Source organism: Mangifera indica, chromosome 2 (assembly GCF_011075055.1).
Source record: "Mangifera indica cultivar Alphonso chromosome 2, CATAS_Mindica_2.1, whole genome shotgun sequence".
In the NCBI taxonomy this organism is placed as follows: domain Eukaryota; kingdom Viridiplantae; phylum Streptophyta; class Magnoliopsida; order Sapindales; family Anacardiaceae; genus Mangifera; species Mangifera indica.
This window is the reverse complement of record NC_058138.1, coordinates 22,209,594-22,228,116: the sequence shown is the minus strand read 5'-3', so window position 1 is coordinate 22,228,116 and position 18,523 is coordinate 22,209,594. Positions and strand designations below refer to the sequence as shown.

General features: G+C 32.3%; 1 protein-coding gene across 3 annotated transcripts; it reads right to left on the bottom strand.

Annotated features, from left to right (window-relative positions):
* Positions 1–251: 251 nt before the first annotated feature.
* LOC123209000 (general negative regulator of transcription subunit 3-like) lies at positions 252–10,584 on the bottom strand. 3 transcript variants are annotated; one of them, XM_044626699.1, is made up of 16 exons: positions 10,323–10,584; positions 9,396–9,527; positions 8,488–8,625; positions 7,745–7,795; positions 7,286–7,375; positions 7,063–7,209; positions 6,745–6,855; positions 5,626–5,682; positions 4,007–4,735; positions 3,514–3,675; positions 2,611–2,770; positions 1,969–2,117; positions 1,257–1,535; positions 997–1,131; positions 725–906; positions 252–517 (listed from the first exon to the last, which is right to left on the bottom strand). In XM_044626699.1, the coding sequence occupies exons 1-16, from the start codon at positions 10,413–10,415 to the stop codon at positions 454–456; spliced, it is 2,679 nt and encodes an 892-aa protein (XP_044482634.1). In that variant the 5' UTR covers positions 10,416–10,584; the 3' UTR covers positions 252–453. The 3 variants fall into 3 exon arrangements, with proteins under 3 accessions (XP_044482634.1, XP_044482635.1, XP_044482636.1); XM_044626700.1 differs by having other exon boundaries at positions 1,969–2,114; positions 10,323–10,583; XM_044626701.1 differs by lacking the exon at positions 5,626–5,682.
* Between the last annotated feature and the right edge of the window lie 7,939 nt (positions 10,585–18,523).

Genomic DNA, 18,523 nt, shown 5'->3' with positions numbered 1-18,523 from the left:
AAAAAATTTATTGCTCTGTGGAATAGAAAATTTCAAAGTCAGATGGCAAATCCTGGAAGTAAAAGATGACAGAGACTTGTATGAAGGCTACAAGAAATAGATGAGCATCGGAGAAAAAGAAGCTTTTTGATGTAGGGTCGTATAGGAGGAACACAGAGACTTTGATAAAATATGTGAAATATTGGAAACTTTTTCTGAGCACAACTAATTTTTCTTGCAAGCAATCTATTTATTTATATGGCAAGGAAAGGGGAAAATGAAATTGATATTCTTATTTGCTCATTAATGATAAAATAAAAGTCTCTACAATCAACAACTGTAAAAAACTGGACATGGAATAGTTAGCCTAACCATTCATAATCTCCATTAAGAGGCACAGCATGACCAATACAGATTTGTACATATGATAATTTCATTGCTAGGCCAAATTACTCTGCTTCTGCACACCATCTATTACATGAGCTCGTCTTCAAGATAGTTGTACTCAAAAGTGAACTCCGTCTTAATTCTTTGACACCTGCAATAAGAATGAGATGAGAACACAAATTTCCACCAACCAACCATGTAGAGTGATGTATGTTGTCCATTGATTTTGAACAAACAATATTTCAATCAACATTGTAGTAAGGTGATCGATTCTAAAAAGAATTGTGCAGACAAGACTATAGAATTCTACAACTTACAAACTACATATTCCCGAGAGGTAATACCATATTCAACTTACCATCCATGTTGGGGATCATCACTGGCAATATGAAAATCAAAGTACACATAGGTCCCTTGTTCATATTCATCGGTAGCAACTTTTGGCTCCTCGTGCCGTTGGAACCATGTATTGTATTTTCTGTGGTACCTCCATGATTGCTTTTTTAGCTCTTTTGCAGCCAAATATTGTTGGTATGTGTTCTGTGGAAAACAATCAGGCTTGTGAACAAACTAAAGGAAGTATATCACCAAAAAAGGCATAAAAAAAGATAAACACAGTACACATAATACCTGTTGATAGTAGAATGCAAAGAACAGTGTATCAGTACCAAAACTCTCCGGTGAAAATCGCTCCCAAAAGGCAGGATTATTCACAATAGGTGCCTGAACTTGAGGATAGTTATGAGGTGTCACTGCAGGGTGCCTCTGGAAAAAGCCAGCACAAGATAATTATTCTACAGTAGGTAATAGATGATAACCATTCAATAACATTGAAGACATGACAAAAACTTAAACAAGTGCAGTAAAATAAGGATTTTGTGCATCCATACAGGAATGTAGCTCCTGGCACGCTCTGAGTCCTTTGGTTGTGGAAGTTTATAAAATGCAGACTCAAGCATCTTCAAATTATACATCTGATCGTGCACTGCTCCAGAATTCACAGTTGAACCATTCAAATTGTCACCAACGGCACCGAGATCAGAAACACTTCTCCGACCTATAACACCAAGGCCACCAGAAGGCTGGCTGGACTGTAATGGTTGCCCAGGAGATAAATCAATCTCTCTAACTACTTGAGCAGGCTCCGTCAAAGAGCCAGACACTCCTGCCTGCAGCAAAGAAATGTTTACAAGCAACTAAGATAATGCCACTTTGATTAAACTTACAAACCATCACCTAACAAGAAGAGTACTATGATGACAGAGACTAGACATTTCAGTAATATATATCTATTCTAATTTGTTCTCCAACAAGATTAAGTACAAGGAATCTGTGATAACTATTAGAATGTACAAGTACAGATTGCATTTTTATCAAAACACATTCAAATCAGCCTTTACCAAGGAAGGATCACACAAATTCAAATTAGAAAGAAACTTCTTTACTCCAAGCTTAGAAACTTTCCCCTAAAATAATGTCAAATGCCTCTTAAGATAATCAATATACTATCAGATAGCTAGTCAAAACAAAAATTTCAATCAAACTGATATACATGATTAAGCAGACTCAGAACTTGGACAAAGTAAGAGTTATTGAACATACAGGAGACTCCATTGCATATGAAACTTTGAGATCATCCTCGTTCATAACATTCTTGCCAAGCCCAGGACCGGGAACAGATTCGACAGTTGATTCATCAGGTAAATTCTGCTGTTGCTGCTGCTCCTCAACTTTCAGGTGGCCAACATCTGCTTTATATACAAACAGACAGGTAGACACCATTCAGCTCAAAGGATATTATTGTAACTGATACAGACTGTCTATCATATTTATAGCCCTTCATGCTAATCCATACCTTGCCTTTTGCATTCTAAATTCTTAGCAGATTTGCAAGCTACACCCATTTTTCTAAGTACACAATAAATAAAATTTTAAATAAACTATCAATAAACTTTTTGGTTTTTATTAAACTTACTGTTTTGTTAAGCATCATTCATCTGCTTGATTTACTGTTAAAATTAGGAGAATTGCCCAGTAAAAATAAATTTATTAAACTTCTAATGATAAGCATCTTTAGAAAATAATGTCACGAGAACTTTATTGAGCACAAATAGCCCCACCACTTATTTTACCATTTTTCACAACATACCACACATCATTGAATCTGAGGACTTCTTAATTCATTTCAACTTAAGGGTGCTGGCAAAAGATAATGGACAGAAAAGGACAAAAAATAAAAGATACCTGAATCTTTCTGACCGCTAGGCATCAATGCCTGCTGACTAGATTGTTGATGGATAGAATTTGGCTGCTGTTGCAAGCTGGCAGATGTAACAGGACTGAGCACTGGTGCCTGAACTCCGAGTCCCAGACCAGGTTGAGACATGGATGAGTTTGGTGTAAACTGCACAAATACAATGTTGTCATGGACAACAGTTTTAGTTCTTTGTAAAGAACAAATACATTCTTTGAAATTAACATTATAAAGTCCGGGGAATGGACAGTCAAAGAGTGGATAGTGTTATCTACCAAAACATATACTCATAACTCAATGAAAATGTGAGATTCAAGCAATAGGAGGACGGGCAATTAGGGAGAGTGATACAACTCCACAATCAAATGTCAATTGATATGTTATAAAACTATAAAAGTTGGGGAAAAGGTTACTAGAAGAGAAGTGGATAATGTTATCTACCACAAAGATTACCCAAAGTACGGAAATAAAACTAGATGAGAGATTTGACCAATATGTATCAATAGCTACCACAAAATATCAAAACATTTTCAGAACAATAAATCTGGTTTATAATTTGGATATACTATGGAAGAATGATACAAAGGTGAAAAGCAGCAACAGTTACATGTCTGAGATGGTGAATTTAATTTAGGTACCATTATTTTAGTATCATGCTCATTAATGAACAAGAACCATATCTAGCAATGAAATCCAACCTGTTTACTAACAATCAGTAATTACAAAATAACAAGCATGATATGAGTTGATGACTAATCAAGGTTTTCTTCAACCTCTAAAAGTATCGACATACAGTTGAAAGAAAAAGGGTCTAATGAAAATTATCCATTTAATTATTTAACCATATCTAACAATGTACTATAAAAGAACTGTAGATCTGTAGCAAGAAGCACCTGCTGCAGCAGTGGGTTTTGCTGTTGCGAAGAAAACTGCTTATTATTTCCACCACCAATGCCAAGAAGGTTACTGTGATTTTGTTGCTGCACTTGTTGGAGCCGTTGCAAGAACTTCTCCCTCTGATCAGGAGTAATTTCAGTTCTTCCACGAAACTGCCCCTTTTAAAATCCAAAATCCAAATATTTAAGTTTCAGAAAGAAAACAACATTTCACTACATTGAATAATGCACTATTACAGTAACACATAATTATGCATTCAAGTGACTTAAAGTGCTTAAAGCAATGAAGCACGGAACAATTTTTATCCCATATAAGGGAAAAAAAAAAAAACATTCCTCGATCAGTAAACAGATTAACATGTAAATTCCAAGTTTTGACCAGTAATGTATGGCACACCAAGTGGTCAATGCAACAACTGGCAGACACAAAAGTGCGGCAGACACAAAAGTGCTTATACAAGCTTGAAAGAAATAGCATAAATTGACAAACCGGTTCATTCTGGTTTTGAAAGGAACTTCCAGGCCTCCACTGCATGCTCACTGAAGGAGAGAAAACTCTGCTACCTATGGCCATACCCTCTGCAGCAATATTGGACTCAACTGATCCAGTTCCATCATTACCCTTGGCAGCCTGAGGCAACATCATTCTGTTACTAAGTGGGGAAACCAGAGATTGCACCATGCCACTACTGCCAAGTCTTTCATCAGCTCCCAAAATATTTCTCTTTGCCATATCTGAGACTGAAGGAACTGAGCCAAGGTTTCCATTGCTTGGAACCGCAGTGGCAGAACTAAGAGGTATGCTAGATGTAGGTTGGCCGGAGAGGCTGCCTCTTCCAATGCCCCTTACATCTGCAAGAGATGGAGATGATCTATGGCCTGGGAAGCTCACAATGTCTTCTTCCTTAGTAAGATTTGTCAAATTTACTGGAGGAGAAGAACTGATGGCACTTGTGTTATCCAATCCAGCTCGAATAGAACTTGAACTTGAAAGTACAGCTGAAGCATTTGACACACTAGACAAATTATGTGCTGGGACACTGATGGCAATGGGAGTTGTTTGACCAACAGTTGGAGTTGATGCAGTTGAAGAACTAATTCCACTACTTTTTGAAGGTGGCGTCCTTGCAACTATTTCTGAATTACTATCCTGGGAAGCTGTATCTTCAGCTACTTCAGGGACAGAAGTACCATGCTGATGTGTGGAAGTGACAGTAGCCTAGAAGGAAACCAAAACCTTAGTTATATTGACAACAACATAAAGGAAGGGGCAGAAACAATTTTATTTTAAAAAAAATTGATGCAACAAAATGCTGTATAGTTAATCATCACTGGCAGCAATAATAAGCAGTACACAAGGACACTAACAATTCCTTTATTTAAGGCCAAAATTAAGAGAAAAAAAGTAGTGAAAAAGCCCATCACACACTAACCTCTTTATGGTTCACATAATAGCAAAGCAAAAAAGAGAAGGGGAAAATATAACTTTTCAGTCAAGTAATTACTTCCTGAAACTAATTTTAACCAATACATCAGAACCAGAGGAGAATTTTTTCTTTTGTTATTTTTTCACAGTGGAGGAGACTTTAAATCTTGTAAACAATCTGAGAACAGAAACATAGTAAGATATTCTCCTGAGAGGAATAATTCACAAACCTAACAAACAGAGAGCAAGTCCACTAATTAGCATTACAACTGCAACATACTACACTGCTAATATGTCAAATATAGATTTTACCAATAAAGGCCTCTTTAAGTCAACGACATATAAAAACACAAAATTGTTTTTCAGATTTAGCAGTTGTTTGAATATCCTAGGACCAAAGATTGACCTGGAATTGTTTTTCTACAGATGCAAGGCTTCCCTATAAGCAGCCAGTCACTCATAGTAAGTCATTGAAGAGGTGGTAATGAGAATCACCAATTTATTTCTTTATTTTTTAATGAAAAAGGAAGCATCATTAAATCGAATGAAATGCAGATGGACTGCAGCCGGATATTCTATTTTTTTCAATATCCTTACTAGATCAAGTTTAATAAACAATTTATTATAATAATTCAGATTGGTAAAAGATTTAAAAAATAAAGAAATAAAGAAAGAAAAACTACAGGCATTTGAGATGCTGATGCAGCCAAGGAAGTCTTCAAGCTAAGAGCTGGAGCACCCTGCCAAGACATTAAATTTTGCTTACTCCAAAATTCCACATATATTGACACGAAAGAATGATGAGTCATGGTTTATTTCACTGGGACCATGATGAACGCATTTGAATTCAAGCCCATAGGTCAAGTCACTGATTACTGAATTAATATTGGAAAGGACTTTGAACATATAAAACTTCTATTGTGGATTTTGACCACAAATTAGAGAAGTAAAAGTAGATTAGATGTTTGCATGAATATTAAAAAAATTTAAATAAAAGAAAGGGACCAAGACAGGCATTGATCTCGGTGATCACAGATTTAGCCCAATTTCAGTATACTGCCAAGTGGTAAAAATAAGGAGAAATAAGTTGTTCCTATATCCAAATCTTATCTTGCCAAGACATGCTCAAATAATAAACCTAAAAAGCATAATAAGCCTTGTAGAAAATGAGATAAGCTTATCAGGCAAGAGGAAACAATCTGCGGAGGATACATTGAGGCTACATTGGTCACCACAAAGAACTAATACAACCAACAATATACAAAATAGAGCATCAAGGGCATGACAAGTAAACTATAAAAAATATGATAAATGGCAATACCTGAATTATGAATATGTATAGTCAAAAAACAAGAACCACAAAAGGACCAAGAATCCACTTTGAATACACGTCATTCCATTAAAATTGGAAAATATAATCCATTCATTTGACAATGAGTTAAGTACAATAGCAAGCAACAGTGAAATTTATTGAGGCCATTAGTCTTAAATTTTTATTGCTGAGTTCAGGACTCTTCTACAATGTACTGAACTTAAAATCTTGATAGTTCACTGCTTGAAAATGCTTCTTCAATCAATATAAACTTGTTTAAGTATAGTAAATGAAAAAAAAGAATCCCTACACATGCCACCTGTACCAAGAAGTTCAGCCATTGACCAAAGGAGACATGTCTATCAAATTTTATCACATAGATATGGGGAGGAGGAATACAATTCTTTAAATTTCAACAAAAATAATTACTTCTCAACCTTTGGCATAATACAAGAATCACAAAAATAAACCATATGGATAAAGATTTCACCTTAACAAGACCTGGAGGACCAATTGTAACCAAATCTTCAAGGGATTCCACCTTGTCTAGTGGTAATGTGCTGTAGAGCTCATCAACCTCGCTAAATTCTTCAAAATCCTCCTGCAGGAAGAATATATAGATGCTAGGAAGCTTATAAAAGGATCCAAAGGCAAGCATATAACAAATGGCTTTAGTTCAAATAAATACAGAAGCAGTAATACGCAGATGCTCACAACAATTTTGTATCTAAATGTAGCTGCTTATACTGCAACCAAAAACGAAAAAAAAAAAAATCAAAGATGTAATCAAATCTTGAGCAATCTAAACCTGATTACGTTCCACATAGTCATCCAAGAAGTCTTTAACGTCATTGACCTGCTCTGGACTCAGTTCATCATTATCTAGTAGCCTCAAGATCAATTCTAACTTCATAATATGAGCTTTGTGTCGTGTAATAGAAGTCTCTAAATGTGTCTGAAGAAAAAAATAACAGTATTATCTCAATGAACATTTGAAAAATCATTTTAAATGCTTTTCCATTTTTTCTTACCAATCTGGGTGGCCTTGTCTTCCCCTTCTTCACAGATAGCCCTTCAATTTCTGCTTCAAAATTATCAATCTGGGATTCTAACTCCCCAACCTGTAATGTCAAGGCACCAACAAATGGATTTAAATCACAATATGATACCCCTTCAATTAAAAAAATTAGAAAATTAAAAATAAAGGTGCAAACACATAATGACTATATTAACATCATAAACTTCCATTATGTACACATTTTAGCCTCAATCTATTTACTTCTTACCACAAATATCAATGGCACATATAAATGAAAAAAAGAAAAAGATAGTTGCAACAAATGCAGAGCACATAAGCACAAAACAATTTAATAAAAACTCAATTAGATACAAGCCGAATGAATTGTACCAACAATCATGGAAGAACTATGCAACTGGGCCACATTATAATGAAATAGCATGAATATTAAGCTAAAGAGCTGGTTACATACCACATTATTCAACCAATCCCTTGTCTCTGCCTTGGCTTTCTCCTTTGGATCCTTCAAATATCACAAAAAGATTCACACAAAAAAGATTCCCATAATTAGTAGTTTGAAATAGAATAAGAACTGAACGGAATTCTCCAGTACAAGCAGACATTGGTTTCATGGTAAAATCCAGCAATGTAGATTTTCTGCAAACTGGGAGAGGCATGGAATCACCACATTGGTAACAGGCATGGAAGAATTCTTTTTATCAAACCTCATGCACCCTTTTTTAATGTTTCAGAGGGTTCAGATGTAAATGCCTTGTAATCAAAGCTTTTTTTTTACAACCTCATGCACTCCTTTTCTATCTTTCACAGGATTTATAAGTAAAATATTATAAATCATAGCAACACCAATAAAATTTCTTAATATTTGAGGTCAACTGTACCAATCCAGCATGGGTGTGACCATGGCTCTCTATTTTGAGCACTGAAAAACCTTCAGAAATTCAGTGGTACCTTTTTTCTTTCCAGCACATCAACTCAACTCAGTTTAGTAAGGTCTAATCCAAACTAAATCTAAGAAAGAAAGACAATATAATAAAAGAATAACAAATCAACATTATTAGAAACATATTTCATAGGACTATCTCAAAGACCAAGGTGGCTCCAAAATATCACATTAACCAAAATTAAGTGAGGTAAAGCTTGACTGTACAAGTGCATGCAAAATAAATAAGGAAAATAATTGCATGCAACACTTACAGTTTTTGGTTGTTGTCCCAACCCTTCTTTAGAAAATGCTTTTGTCTTAGTTTCCTTTTCACAAATCTTAAATCTTTCCATTTCACGCTCAATAAGCTTACGAGCATCCACCAGGGCTTGCTCATAAGAGGCACTGACCTATGTCAACATGTACCAAAAGGAAAAGATTAACTGCCAAGCCAAAATCCAATACATACAAATCCATTATTGCAAATCAATTAATTACCACATTTCAAACCACCTCACTCAATGTAAAAGAAAGGCTGTAAAATGAATTATTCAAAAGACATAGATTCAACTAACTTAAACATCTCTGATTCTAAGAATATCTTCTAGACAACTTTGAAAGCATCAAACTACCTATATGACTCATAAAACTTTAGTTAACTGATTATATAAAACATGATCATCAGTTGGGAAAACCAGAGATACAAAAGTGTGAAAAAAAAAAAACCACATACTCACTGCTGTAAATTAAAATCAGAAAATTTTAATGGAATCATTTAAATCTTAGGTTTTCCCTGTTGCATAAATTTTACGTAAGTCGAAAGACTCATAAGGCAAAACATGTGAAATTTTCCTCAATTAATATTTCGACTTTTCATATTCCACTAACACATCTATTAACTGCAGAATTACACAGTTTACTTCTGTTAATGTCTTTTGTTTGCAATTATATACGTTTAGGGTCATTCTAAGGTTAATAGCAAGAATATTATATAGTATATAGATGTAAAGTTCTGTGCATCTACTCTCCAACAAAAAGCAGCACCTTGGCTGGTGCTCAACAAAAATAAACTTTGAAGAATTGGTGGCACTAATTGTTCTTAATGAAAATTCTAATATGTCAAGGCAATTCATAATGTTAGGGAAATAAACAAAAGAGTATAAGAGAAACTGAGACTGACTTTCTTATCCTTGATCTCACTAGACTGAATCCATGTCTTGATCTGATCACGGTACCTCTGCAGCTTCTTGATTTCCTTCTTCAAGTCAGCTTCAAACTTCTCCTTCTGGTTTGCATTGTCTGTATCATATACCTAAAATACAAAATCCAAATATGTGAACAAAGTAACAACCTTTGAACATAAGGAACCAACAGGAAAAGCAATCCAAAAATACCCAATTAGAATAAAAAAAAAAAAAGTCAAATTCAAAACAAAATGCAGGAAGAGATAAAACAAAGCATAAAACACCCCAAAAAGTTAAAAAAAAAAAAGAACAATTTGGTTTTCCGTAGCACAAAATACATATTCAAGTTATTACCATCTACTACACCATTTAAAATAATAAACGAGTGCGCTATAAACACATTCACAAAAAAGGGAATAACCCTTACACAATCGCTTATAGTTTTTTCTTAAGAATCCATTACCAGTCAATTCATGCAAGTGCATAGTTACATATCCAGATATCGTTCAAATTGCACAAACATGCCATCTCACAGTCAGATTAGCACATTCTTCCATTTTTGCATACGTACAAATACATTGTATGGCATTATCTATTGCCAAAGAAAACATTTAGATAAAAAATGATAAAGTAATAAGCACATGATTCAACCATGCAAAAAATTGTACAGGACTCGAATTGTAATTACTATTCAAATATATTTACGCCTCACTCTTTGCACATTACTATCATTGCCTGCATATACATTGCAATAAATTCTAAATTGAGCATAATATAAATGGCACTTTGTTATAAATTCGTAATTTCAGAGTCGATAAAACCAGAACAAAGTGACTGATCTCAAAACCGGAAATCCCTTTAAACAGAGACGAAGTGAATTGTTCGGACAAGCGATGATTGTCGTTAGCGGAGAAGGTGTATACCTTGTTCCAGATACTATCGAATACATCAACACCTTCTTGGACCTTCTTCAGCACTCGATCGATCTCACCTTGTAGCTTGCGACTGGCGCCCATTTTTTGCTGAATTGAGCGACAGTGAAGAAGTGAACTAATGTGGAGGGAATTTTATTTATCGTTCAATTAGATGAAGAAGAGTCAATGTTTTGCATCAATGCAGATGGATTTGAGTTACAGGTTTGGTGTTAGTTCTAGGGCTCTTTGATCGATCTATTGAGAGAGACGAGATGAGGACGCGGAGAGTAGATCAACACTTGGATTGGGCCTGAATGGGTTGGGCTTTTAGAGAGATGTAGGCTTGCAATGGCCCAATCGTGATGATGAAATTGTAACTTTTAAGCTTGCCCCTCATATGTAAGGTGGAACAAACTTAGTCGAATTGAACCCAAGCAAAACTCACTCTGAACTTGGCTCAAATCTATAATGGTGAGTTTGAGATTGAACTGGGTTTGTTTAAATCACTAAAGAATAAAAAAATTACTAAAGAAAAAGAATAATTATAAATGAAGTAGGAAAAAAATTGTCGAAAAAAATCATCAACGAGATGAGCTTCGATACATTGAGAGGGTTCAAATCGAGTTGAGTGCAAGATGAAATTTGTTCAATTCCAATTTGCTTGTTCGAGCAGGTTCTAGAAAAAGAATAGAAGCAGGTTTGAACAAGTTCCAAGCCGAGGTTTGTGTAACACATTGTTTCCTTAAAACAAATTCGCCTCCTTCACTCGATTGCACAATAATTTTTCTATTCTGATGAATTGAATCAACCCAGAACTTCACTGCACAAAAAACTAATAAAAGAAATTTAGTGCAGGATTTTGGCATCTGGTTTTAGTCGCCGACAAAAATATGTTAGGCCACAGCAATGACACCAGCAGGCAAATTGAAAATATTCATATTCTTTTAAGCTATATTAATTAATTAATATAATACACATATTGCAAAGTTGGTTGAAGATTATTTGATAACTAATTAAAGAAAATTGAGGATTAGATTCAGGAATGAAACATATTTACCAATATCTTTGTGGAATATGAATATATGCATCAATTTTTGAAGCACGAAACGCCATGCACATATTCAAACAAATAAATATTAATAGCTTTTCCCCCAATACTAGGTGTGAATCAATTTGAACTATTTGAGTTTAGATCAATATTCTGTTTGAATGATCATTGTTTGAATTGAAAAAATTTTAATTCAAATTCAATTCGAACCCTCAAACAAGAAAGCTCGATCTCAAGCCTTTTTGGATTCAAGTCACTCTTGTGTTGTCATTTGTTCATATTTAATTTGATTCAGTTCAAATTCAACATTTTCAATATGGCTAAACATGTATTAACTATATTTTCTAATTAATATTATATCTATAGAGAAAAATGATGCTCTTTTCATGTGAAAGTATTAAGAATTCGGCAATGTTAGTTTTGAAGAATTTTGTCATTTTTATTAATTTTTTCCAACTTAGATCAAAATGCTCATTTTTCCATTCCGGTATAGATATGATCGAATCACCTTTTAAGAAATTATAATATAATTGATTTTATAAGTGGATTCGATTTGAGTTATTCAAGCTTGGATTGATGTTTAACTCTCTTGAACTTTTTTGTTGCACTAATGTCATTGCACAAAATTGGCTCATTAGTGATTTTTTTTTTTCTTTTCTAATAATTCTTCATCTTCTTTTACAACAATGACAACTCTTTCTTCGACGATTCAAACGAATCGAGATCAATCTTGAACTAATGGTTTTAGATCCAACCTAAACTTAAGCTAAATTTGGTTGAGATTCATATAGATTTCAGCACTAATCAACTCAATTATTACCCACAAAATGATATTGATCAAAAAATATTTTTAATATTACTTATATTTCTTTTATCAACATATTAACAATCATAATTAGTTTACAAATATTTACTTATGGGAAACTCACATAGGTATAAGTATTTATATGAAAAACTAACTACGGGAGAAAAACATAAACAAATGATGTAGAAAATTTCAATATAAATGATGAAAATTATAATATAAAGACAAAAGTATTATGTTCTCTTTGTTTGAGCTTTTAACCTTAGCTCACATATATTTTATAGCATAGACTCTCACTTTTTCTACACACACTTTAATATGATTTTTATATAAAACCCTAATTGACAAATATTTGATATGTATATTCGTTGGCCGTATTTCAACAACACGTCTTATCTCCATTATAGTAGGCCGCTCTAGTTCACAAATCGTACTTGTTTTATTCGACTAAACTATCAAATGTGCATGGTTCTAACGATTGTATTTACTTAAATGTATTTAAAAAGATCTATACTACGAGAGTGAAACCCCTACACCCCCTTGTGATTTGTGGTGAGCCAATTCCCCCTACTATCACCACAGGTATTTTTGAAATTTCATTGTTCGAATTTACACTTTTTTGAATTCGGATAAGCTCTTACAAAATTCAGGTCATCATTATACAACAATGAACAATAAGAAATTAGGGCAACCCAATGTGGAACTGGTGTCAGTGTATCTAATTTTGGCTTCAACATAACACTTTTCTGGTGCAAGAAACATAAAAGCGAAGTCATTGTATTATATTATATAAGTAGTATTTGTTGATTTAATATGGGTGTGTATGCATATTCTTGAGGAGATAGCAGAACTACATGCCCATGAATACCTGGCATGTTGAGGGCAGCAAAAATTTTAAAAAAAAAAAAAAGCAAGGCAATCACAGCCAGTGTTTGAGGTTATTCCAAGTGACGCTGATTTGTATATAAACCGAACAACTTTTGTACAGAAATTAACACATAAAAAAGTCTAGATAATATACTCATGATCATGAAAGGAATTGAATGGATGGACTATAGAATAGAATTATTTAAAAAAAAAAAAAAAAGGAAAGATGCAGTTGGACCAGAAGAGAAAAAAGCAAGAAAGCTAGCTAGGGTTTCATAATAAATCAAAGGAACGTTCATGTAAACAACTTGGGTTGCCAGCAAATGAAAATCAGTGAGAATATATGCATGAAATGGACTGCATTGACTCTTATGCAAAGAAGTATATGCAAAGAGAATGAATCATATTAAAAGCAATGAAATGAAAATCATTTATATATCAGAAATTGGCACTTATCCGAGGAACCATTTCAGGAATGTAAACGTGAAAGGAATGGTGAGGAGAGAAGATCAGAGAGATATCAGTCATTGTCTTATAAATAGATAGGTATATATATAATTATAAAAGTAATTCACAATCCACAAACAGTGTTTCTATGATAATAATAATAATTTGGAATCGATCTCTTTCTGCAGAATGAAATTCTGCATGATTTGAACGCATGCTCTTGTCTGATATCTGTTTGTTTGTTGAAAATATATATATATATATATATATATATATATATATATATATATATATATATTTGAAGTTAAAATAATAAACAACAAGAAAAATGCATATGTATGCATGACCAAAGCATAACATATGAATTAATATCTATATGTCTTAATTAATCATAATTATGTTAGTACGAGATCTTACGGGATAATAAAACTAGTGAAATATTAGAACTTTTAAAGTGAATGTTTGGATTCGAATATCTATCACGCTAGTAAAATTTTAACTTATTTTGTAGTAATTATGAATCCGATCATTATACTTTAATTTATCTTATAGTGATTAAAAATTTAATCACTATGCCTTGACTTGTCTTATAGTGATTATGAATCTGATCACTATACCTCAAATTTATCTGTCTAACAAATATATTAATATATGCATAATTTCATTAAGTCTGATAAAATGTGCGAATGTTAATTATATCTTTAAAGTTTCTATCTTAATTATTTTTTTGCGTGTTAATTTTAATTAAGGATGGTCATACTGAAGACACAGTAGATAAAGAAATTAAATTAATTCTGTAGTCCAAGAGACTTTATATAATATTGATAAAAAGTAGTAGAGCATTGTGACTGAATTTTCATTAAAATTCATATAAAAGCAAATTAATTGAACTTTCATTGCACTGGAAACGAACTGAAGTTAATTAAAAAATATGTGTGAGAGTTGAAATCAAAATGAATCGATTCCACTGAATGGTGTAGTGTGGAATATAGATAAGCAAAATCTTGTAGAATAAATTCATAATAAATGTATTCTGAATTTGTTCTTTCATAATAAATTCATAAATAGATTTGATTTGATTGCGCTTTCACCTTTTACTTTCCCAGTGATCACAGAGAAAGCTAGCAATGGCTGCCCGCCCAAGAAAAAGATTTAAAATATTGCACTGGTTCAGTTTCAAAAATATTGCACATGACACAATCTATGTAGTGTTTTTTTGTTTTTCATGATATAAAGAGTAATGATCTTCTTATACTGTAAAAAAGCCAAGCATATGTTTGACGACAGTGCATCGTAGTTTTATATAAATATGTGATTAAATCTTTTGTATTTTGTAACCCTAAAATTAATAAGAATCTGATGCCGCTATGGACGTAGCGGTTATCAACCGAACCCTGTAAATGGTCTTATTCTGTGTGCATGATTTTGATTTCTAGTTTCATTTTTGCTTGATTCGATCCTTGCAAACTGTAATCATAAATTTGTGTCTTCTGATAGACCTTTTTAACATAAGAAGTGGAGGATATCTGAACGCAAAGGCAACACTGAGAAACTGAATCCTCGAATGAGGTTAACAATCTCTGCACAAAAATTTGCTTAAAAAATTCATTCATGCATGTCAAATGTTGTTATCATAATTATTTTTACACGTACATTGTTCGTCTTGGAGATATAATGACTTATGAAAGTAGTCATGGCGACTGTAGATACAATGGAATCTTCAAAGTTTCTGGAATCAATTTACCTGTGGAAGTTCCCCAACATATGAGAAAGGGATGGTTACAGATAAAGACCACCATTTGTCGAAGCATCACTAGTTTCTGTCTGTGGGTGGTGAAAGAATAATAACATATATGAGAAAATGGCCGTATCCAAACAAGATATAATTCATGAAAAAACCTAAACATGGCAATATTCTTCTATAAAAAGTGGCTCAACTTCTCAACACACAGCCACTATAAATAATCTTGAATATCTCAAGGCATCTAACCTAATTTGCTAAAAAGGAAAGTAAGCTGAGAAGAACCCATTTTTTGTGGTTTTGGGTAGAGAAGAATATAATATATTTATAACCCAAATACTTGACTTGAGAATATAGATGACTCTTGGCATTACATTTAGTTAAGATTCCTAAATTCCAATTCCTTTCCTTTTTTAGCTTTTTTGCATGCAACTCTTTTCCACAACGAATACCATTCCGTGGTCATTTCTCAGTTGTTATTCTCAATTAACACCAATCCTATCATGTTTAGTCAACAATTCTCGACAAATCGTCGTTTTACACATGTTTTCGCTTATGATTGACTAGCCCTTAAGCCGCTGTGTTTCTCTTTTCATATATAATTACAGTAAATGTGGAATCCATAAAAGGAACTGAAGTACAAGAAAAGAACATAAATTCTTGCCCTCAATTCTAAAGTTAAGAGAACAGGATCCATAGTGAGAGGGGAAGGAAATAGTTTAATAACATAGAATAAAACTTTGTAAACAAATAATAAATACTAGTTTATACATTAACGATGATATATCTTTATGTGATTATATAATAATTTAAATTCAAGATAAAATAATATCTAATCATATATTATTAATACACAAAATCAGTATTCATTAATAAAGATAGTCTTATAGATTCCTTAAACCTTACAATATACACATATTCAAAACAAGACTATGGTATTTAAGCAACATGCATCACATAAAGTTATGTTACAAGTAGTACTTTACATGGCCCATTATTGGAAATCATGTGTCATTGTATATCAAGTCTTTATGGGGACATGAGATGAAAGATGTTTAGCCCCCCCATGTTTATTCTATTTATAGTTGAGCATAATTAAACACTTCTAAACATTCATATAGTTTCTAATTCAGTCTCTCTAAACAAGAGCTTTTTGATGGGGCAGTCCTGTTCAATTATTTATACAACATTATGTATACCATAAGTAAAATTAAACATTGGTTTCAGAATTCTCCATACTATTAATTAATAGCTAGGTGGAAAGCATCACAAATAATTAGCATATTTCTAAGTATATGCTTTTATTAATCACCGATATTGTTAAAACCATTTTCATTTTAAGAGGATCACTCTTTATAACTTTGTAACGTGATTTTTTTAATAAAATACTAAAAAAATAGAACAATATTATATATATGTATTTTTAATATATAATTTAGATATACGGATAATGTGTTATCATGTGATTAAATATTATTTTATTTTTAATTTAAAATCATCTAATCATATAATGATATATCATTTATATACTTAAATTGTGTATAAAAAATATGTATATATAGTTTTATTGTATTCATTGATTATGTCCACAAAAGTTGAGTAGAGATGATGAGAGTAGATCAATTTCAAGAAATTTATACAAAGTAAAATTGTAAATTTTTTTTTTGATAACGAGGAATCTCGCCCCAACTGGGCCGCCCAAGTAAATTTGTAAGTTGAAAGGAACTCACCTTATGCAATTTTTTCCTATCCGCATGCCGAGATCAAACTATGTAGGAATTTTTCGCTTTAAGCTTTACTCAAGGAGCTTTGACAGATTCTTCCCAAACTGCATAAAGTATCCTGACCAATCGAAATCTATTGATCTTCCAAAAAGGCCAATGGAGTCGAAGAAGACATTAATGTGTTCAAGGAATGAGAATTGATTTAATTTACAAAAACCTTTACATGAAATCTTATAATATCTTTTTTAACCGTGTCTTAACTAACACTTGTTTCATATGCAATTAACATAATTATTTATATCATATGATATATCATATATATTATATAATATGATATGATAAATATGTTAAATAATATGTATCCTATGTAATACAGTAAATATATTATATAATATGATATATATTATTCATACTAATCGATATATTTTTTTTATAAAATTGATATAATATATGATTGGACTACCATAAGCTAACATTCCTTCATAATGCGTATCAGCATATCAAATATTATGTCCTCATCCCATCAATCTATGAATAATTTTTTGTTTTATGGTCGCGTAGGTTTAATGTATTTAGCAGATAGACTTGGTTTATTTCCATTAATATTAAAACCTAATAACAAGAACTTATTCTGCATTAGCTGATGGTGTCATAGATATTATTCTTTGTATTTATAAATGAATAGGGCATATATATAGGAGATCAAATTCCTGATTATCACCACAACCACATCCTTAATGCTATAGAATGGCATAAGCATATTGAATTCGAATTCGACACTTGCATAGCTTATCAATAAAACTATACGTAAACATTTTTTATATATAAATAATGTGTCTTTATATGATTGAATGATTTTTAATTAAAAATAAAAAAAACATTCAATTATATGATGACACATCATCTATGTACCTTAATTATGTATTAATAGTGTGTATACATAGTATTGCTTATAGCTTATAGAAATGGAATGAAAATCTAGATAAACAAATCAAACTACTCTGCTACTATAGCTATAAAACTTCACTGGCAGCCCAAAGTTTATTTGAACATTTAAATGATATGTTATTGTATGATTAAATATTACTTTATTTTTAATTTAAAATTACTCAATCATATGATGACACATTATTTAAATACTCAATATTGGACACATGTAGGAGAGTATACAGGCTAACATGTAGAATCTTTTCTCAAGCAAAATGAGACTTTTTCGGTGATTCTAGATAAAGAGTAAATACTACACTTATGAGTTAGTGTAAGAGGTAAAGAGATGTAAGAAGATCAAAAGGCATAAGTTTTTTAAATATATGATTCGAAAAATAAATTCAGAGCCTATGTTGACAAAGGTGGTATTAGCTGAATGTTTCTAGGGAAAATAGCAATATTACAATGTGGTAATCGGCTACTAGAAGTGTCACTTCTTTAATATTCTCACTATCTTGAATTTACACTGATGAAGGTTAAGAACATGTAATGTGATGGGTATGTCATTATTATGTGATCCCCATATAATAAGAGAGTAATTACACTTTAATTGATTGTAATTGTTGGAGTTGTGTAAAGTGACTTCACGAT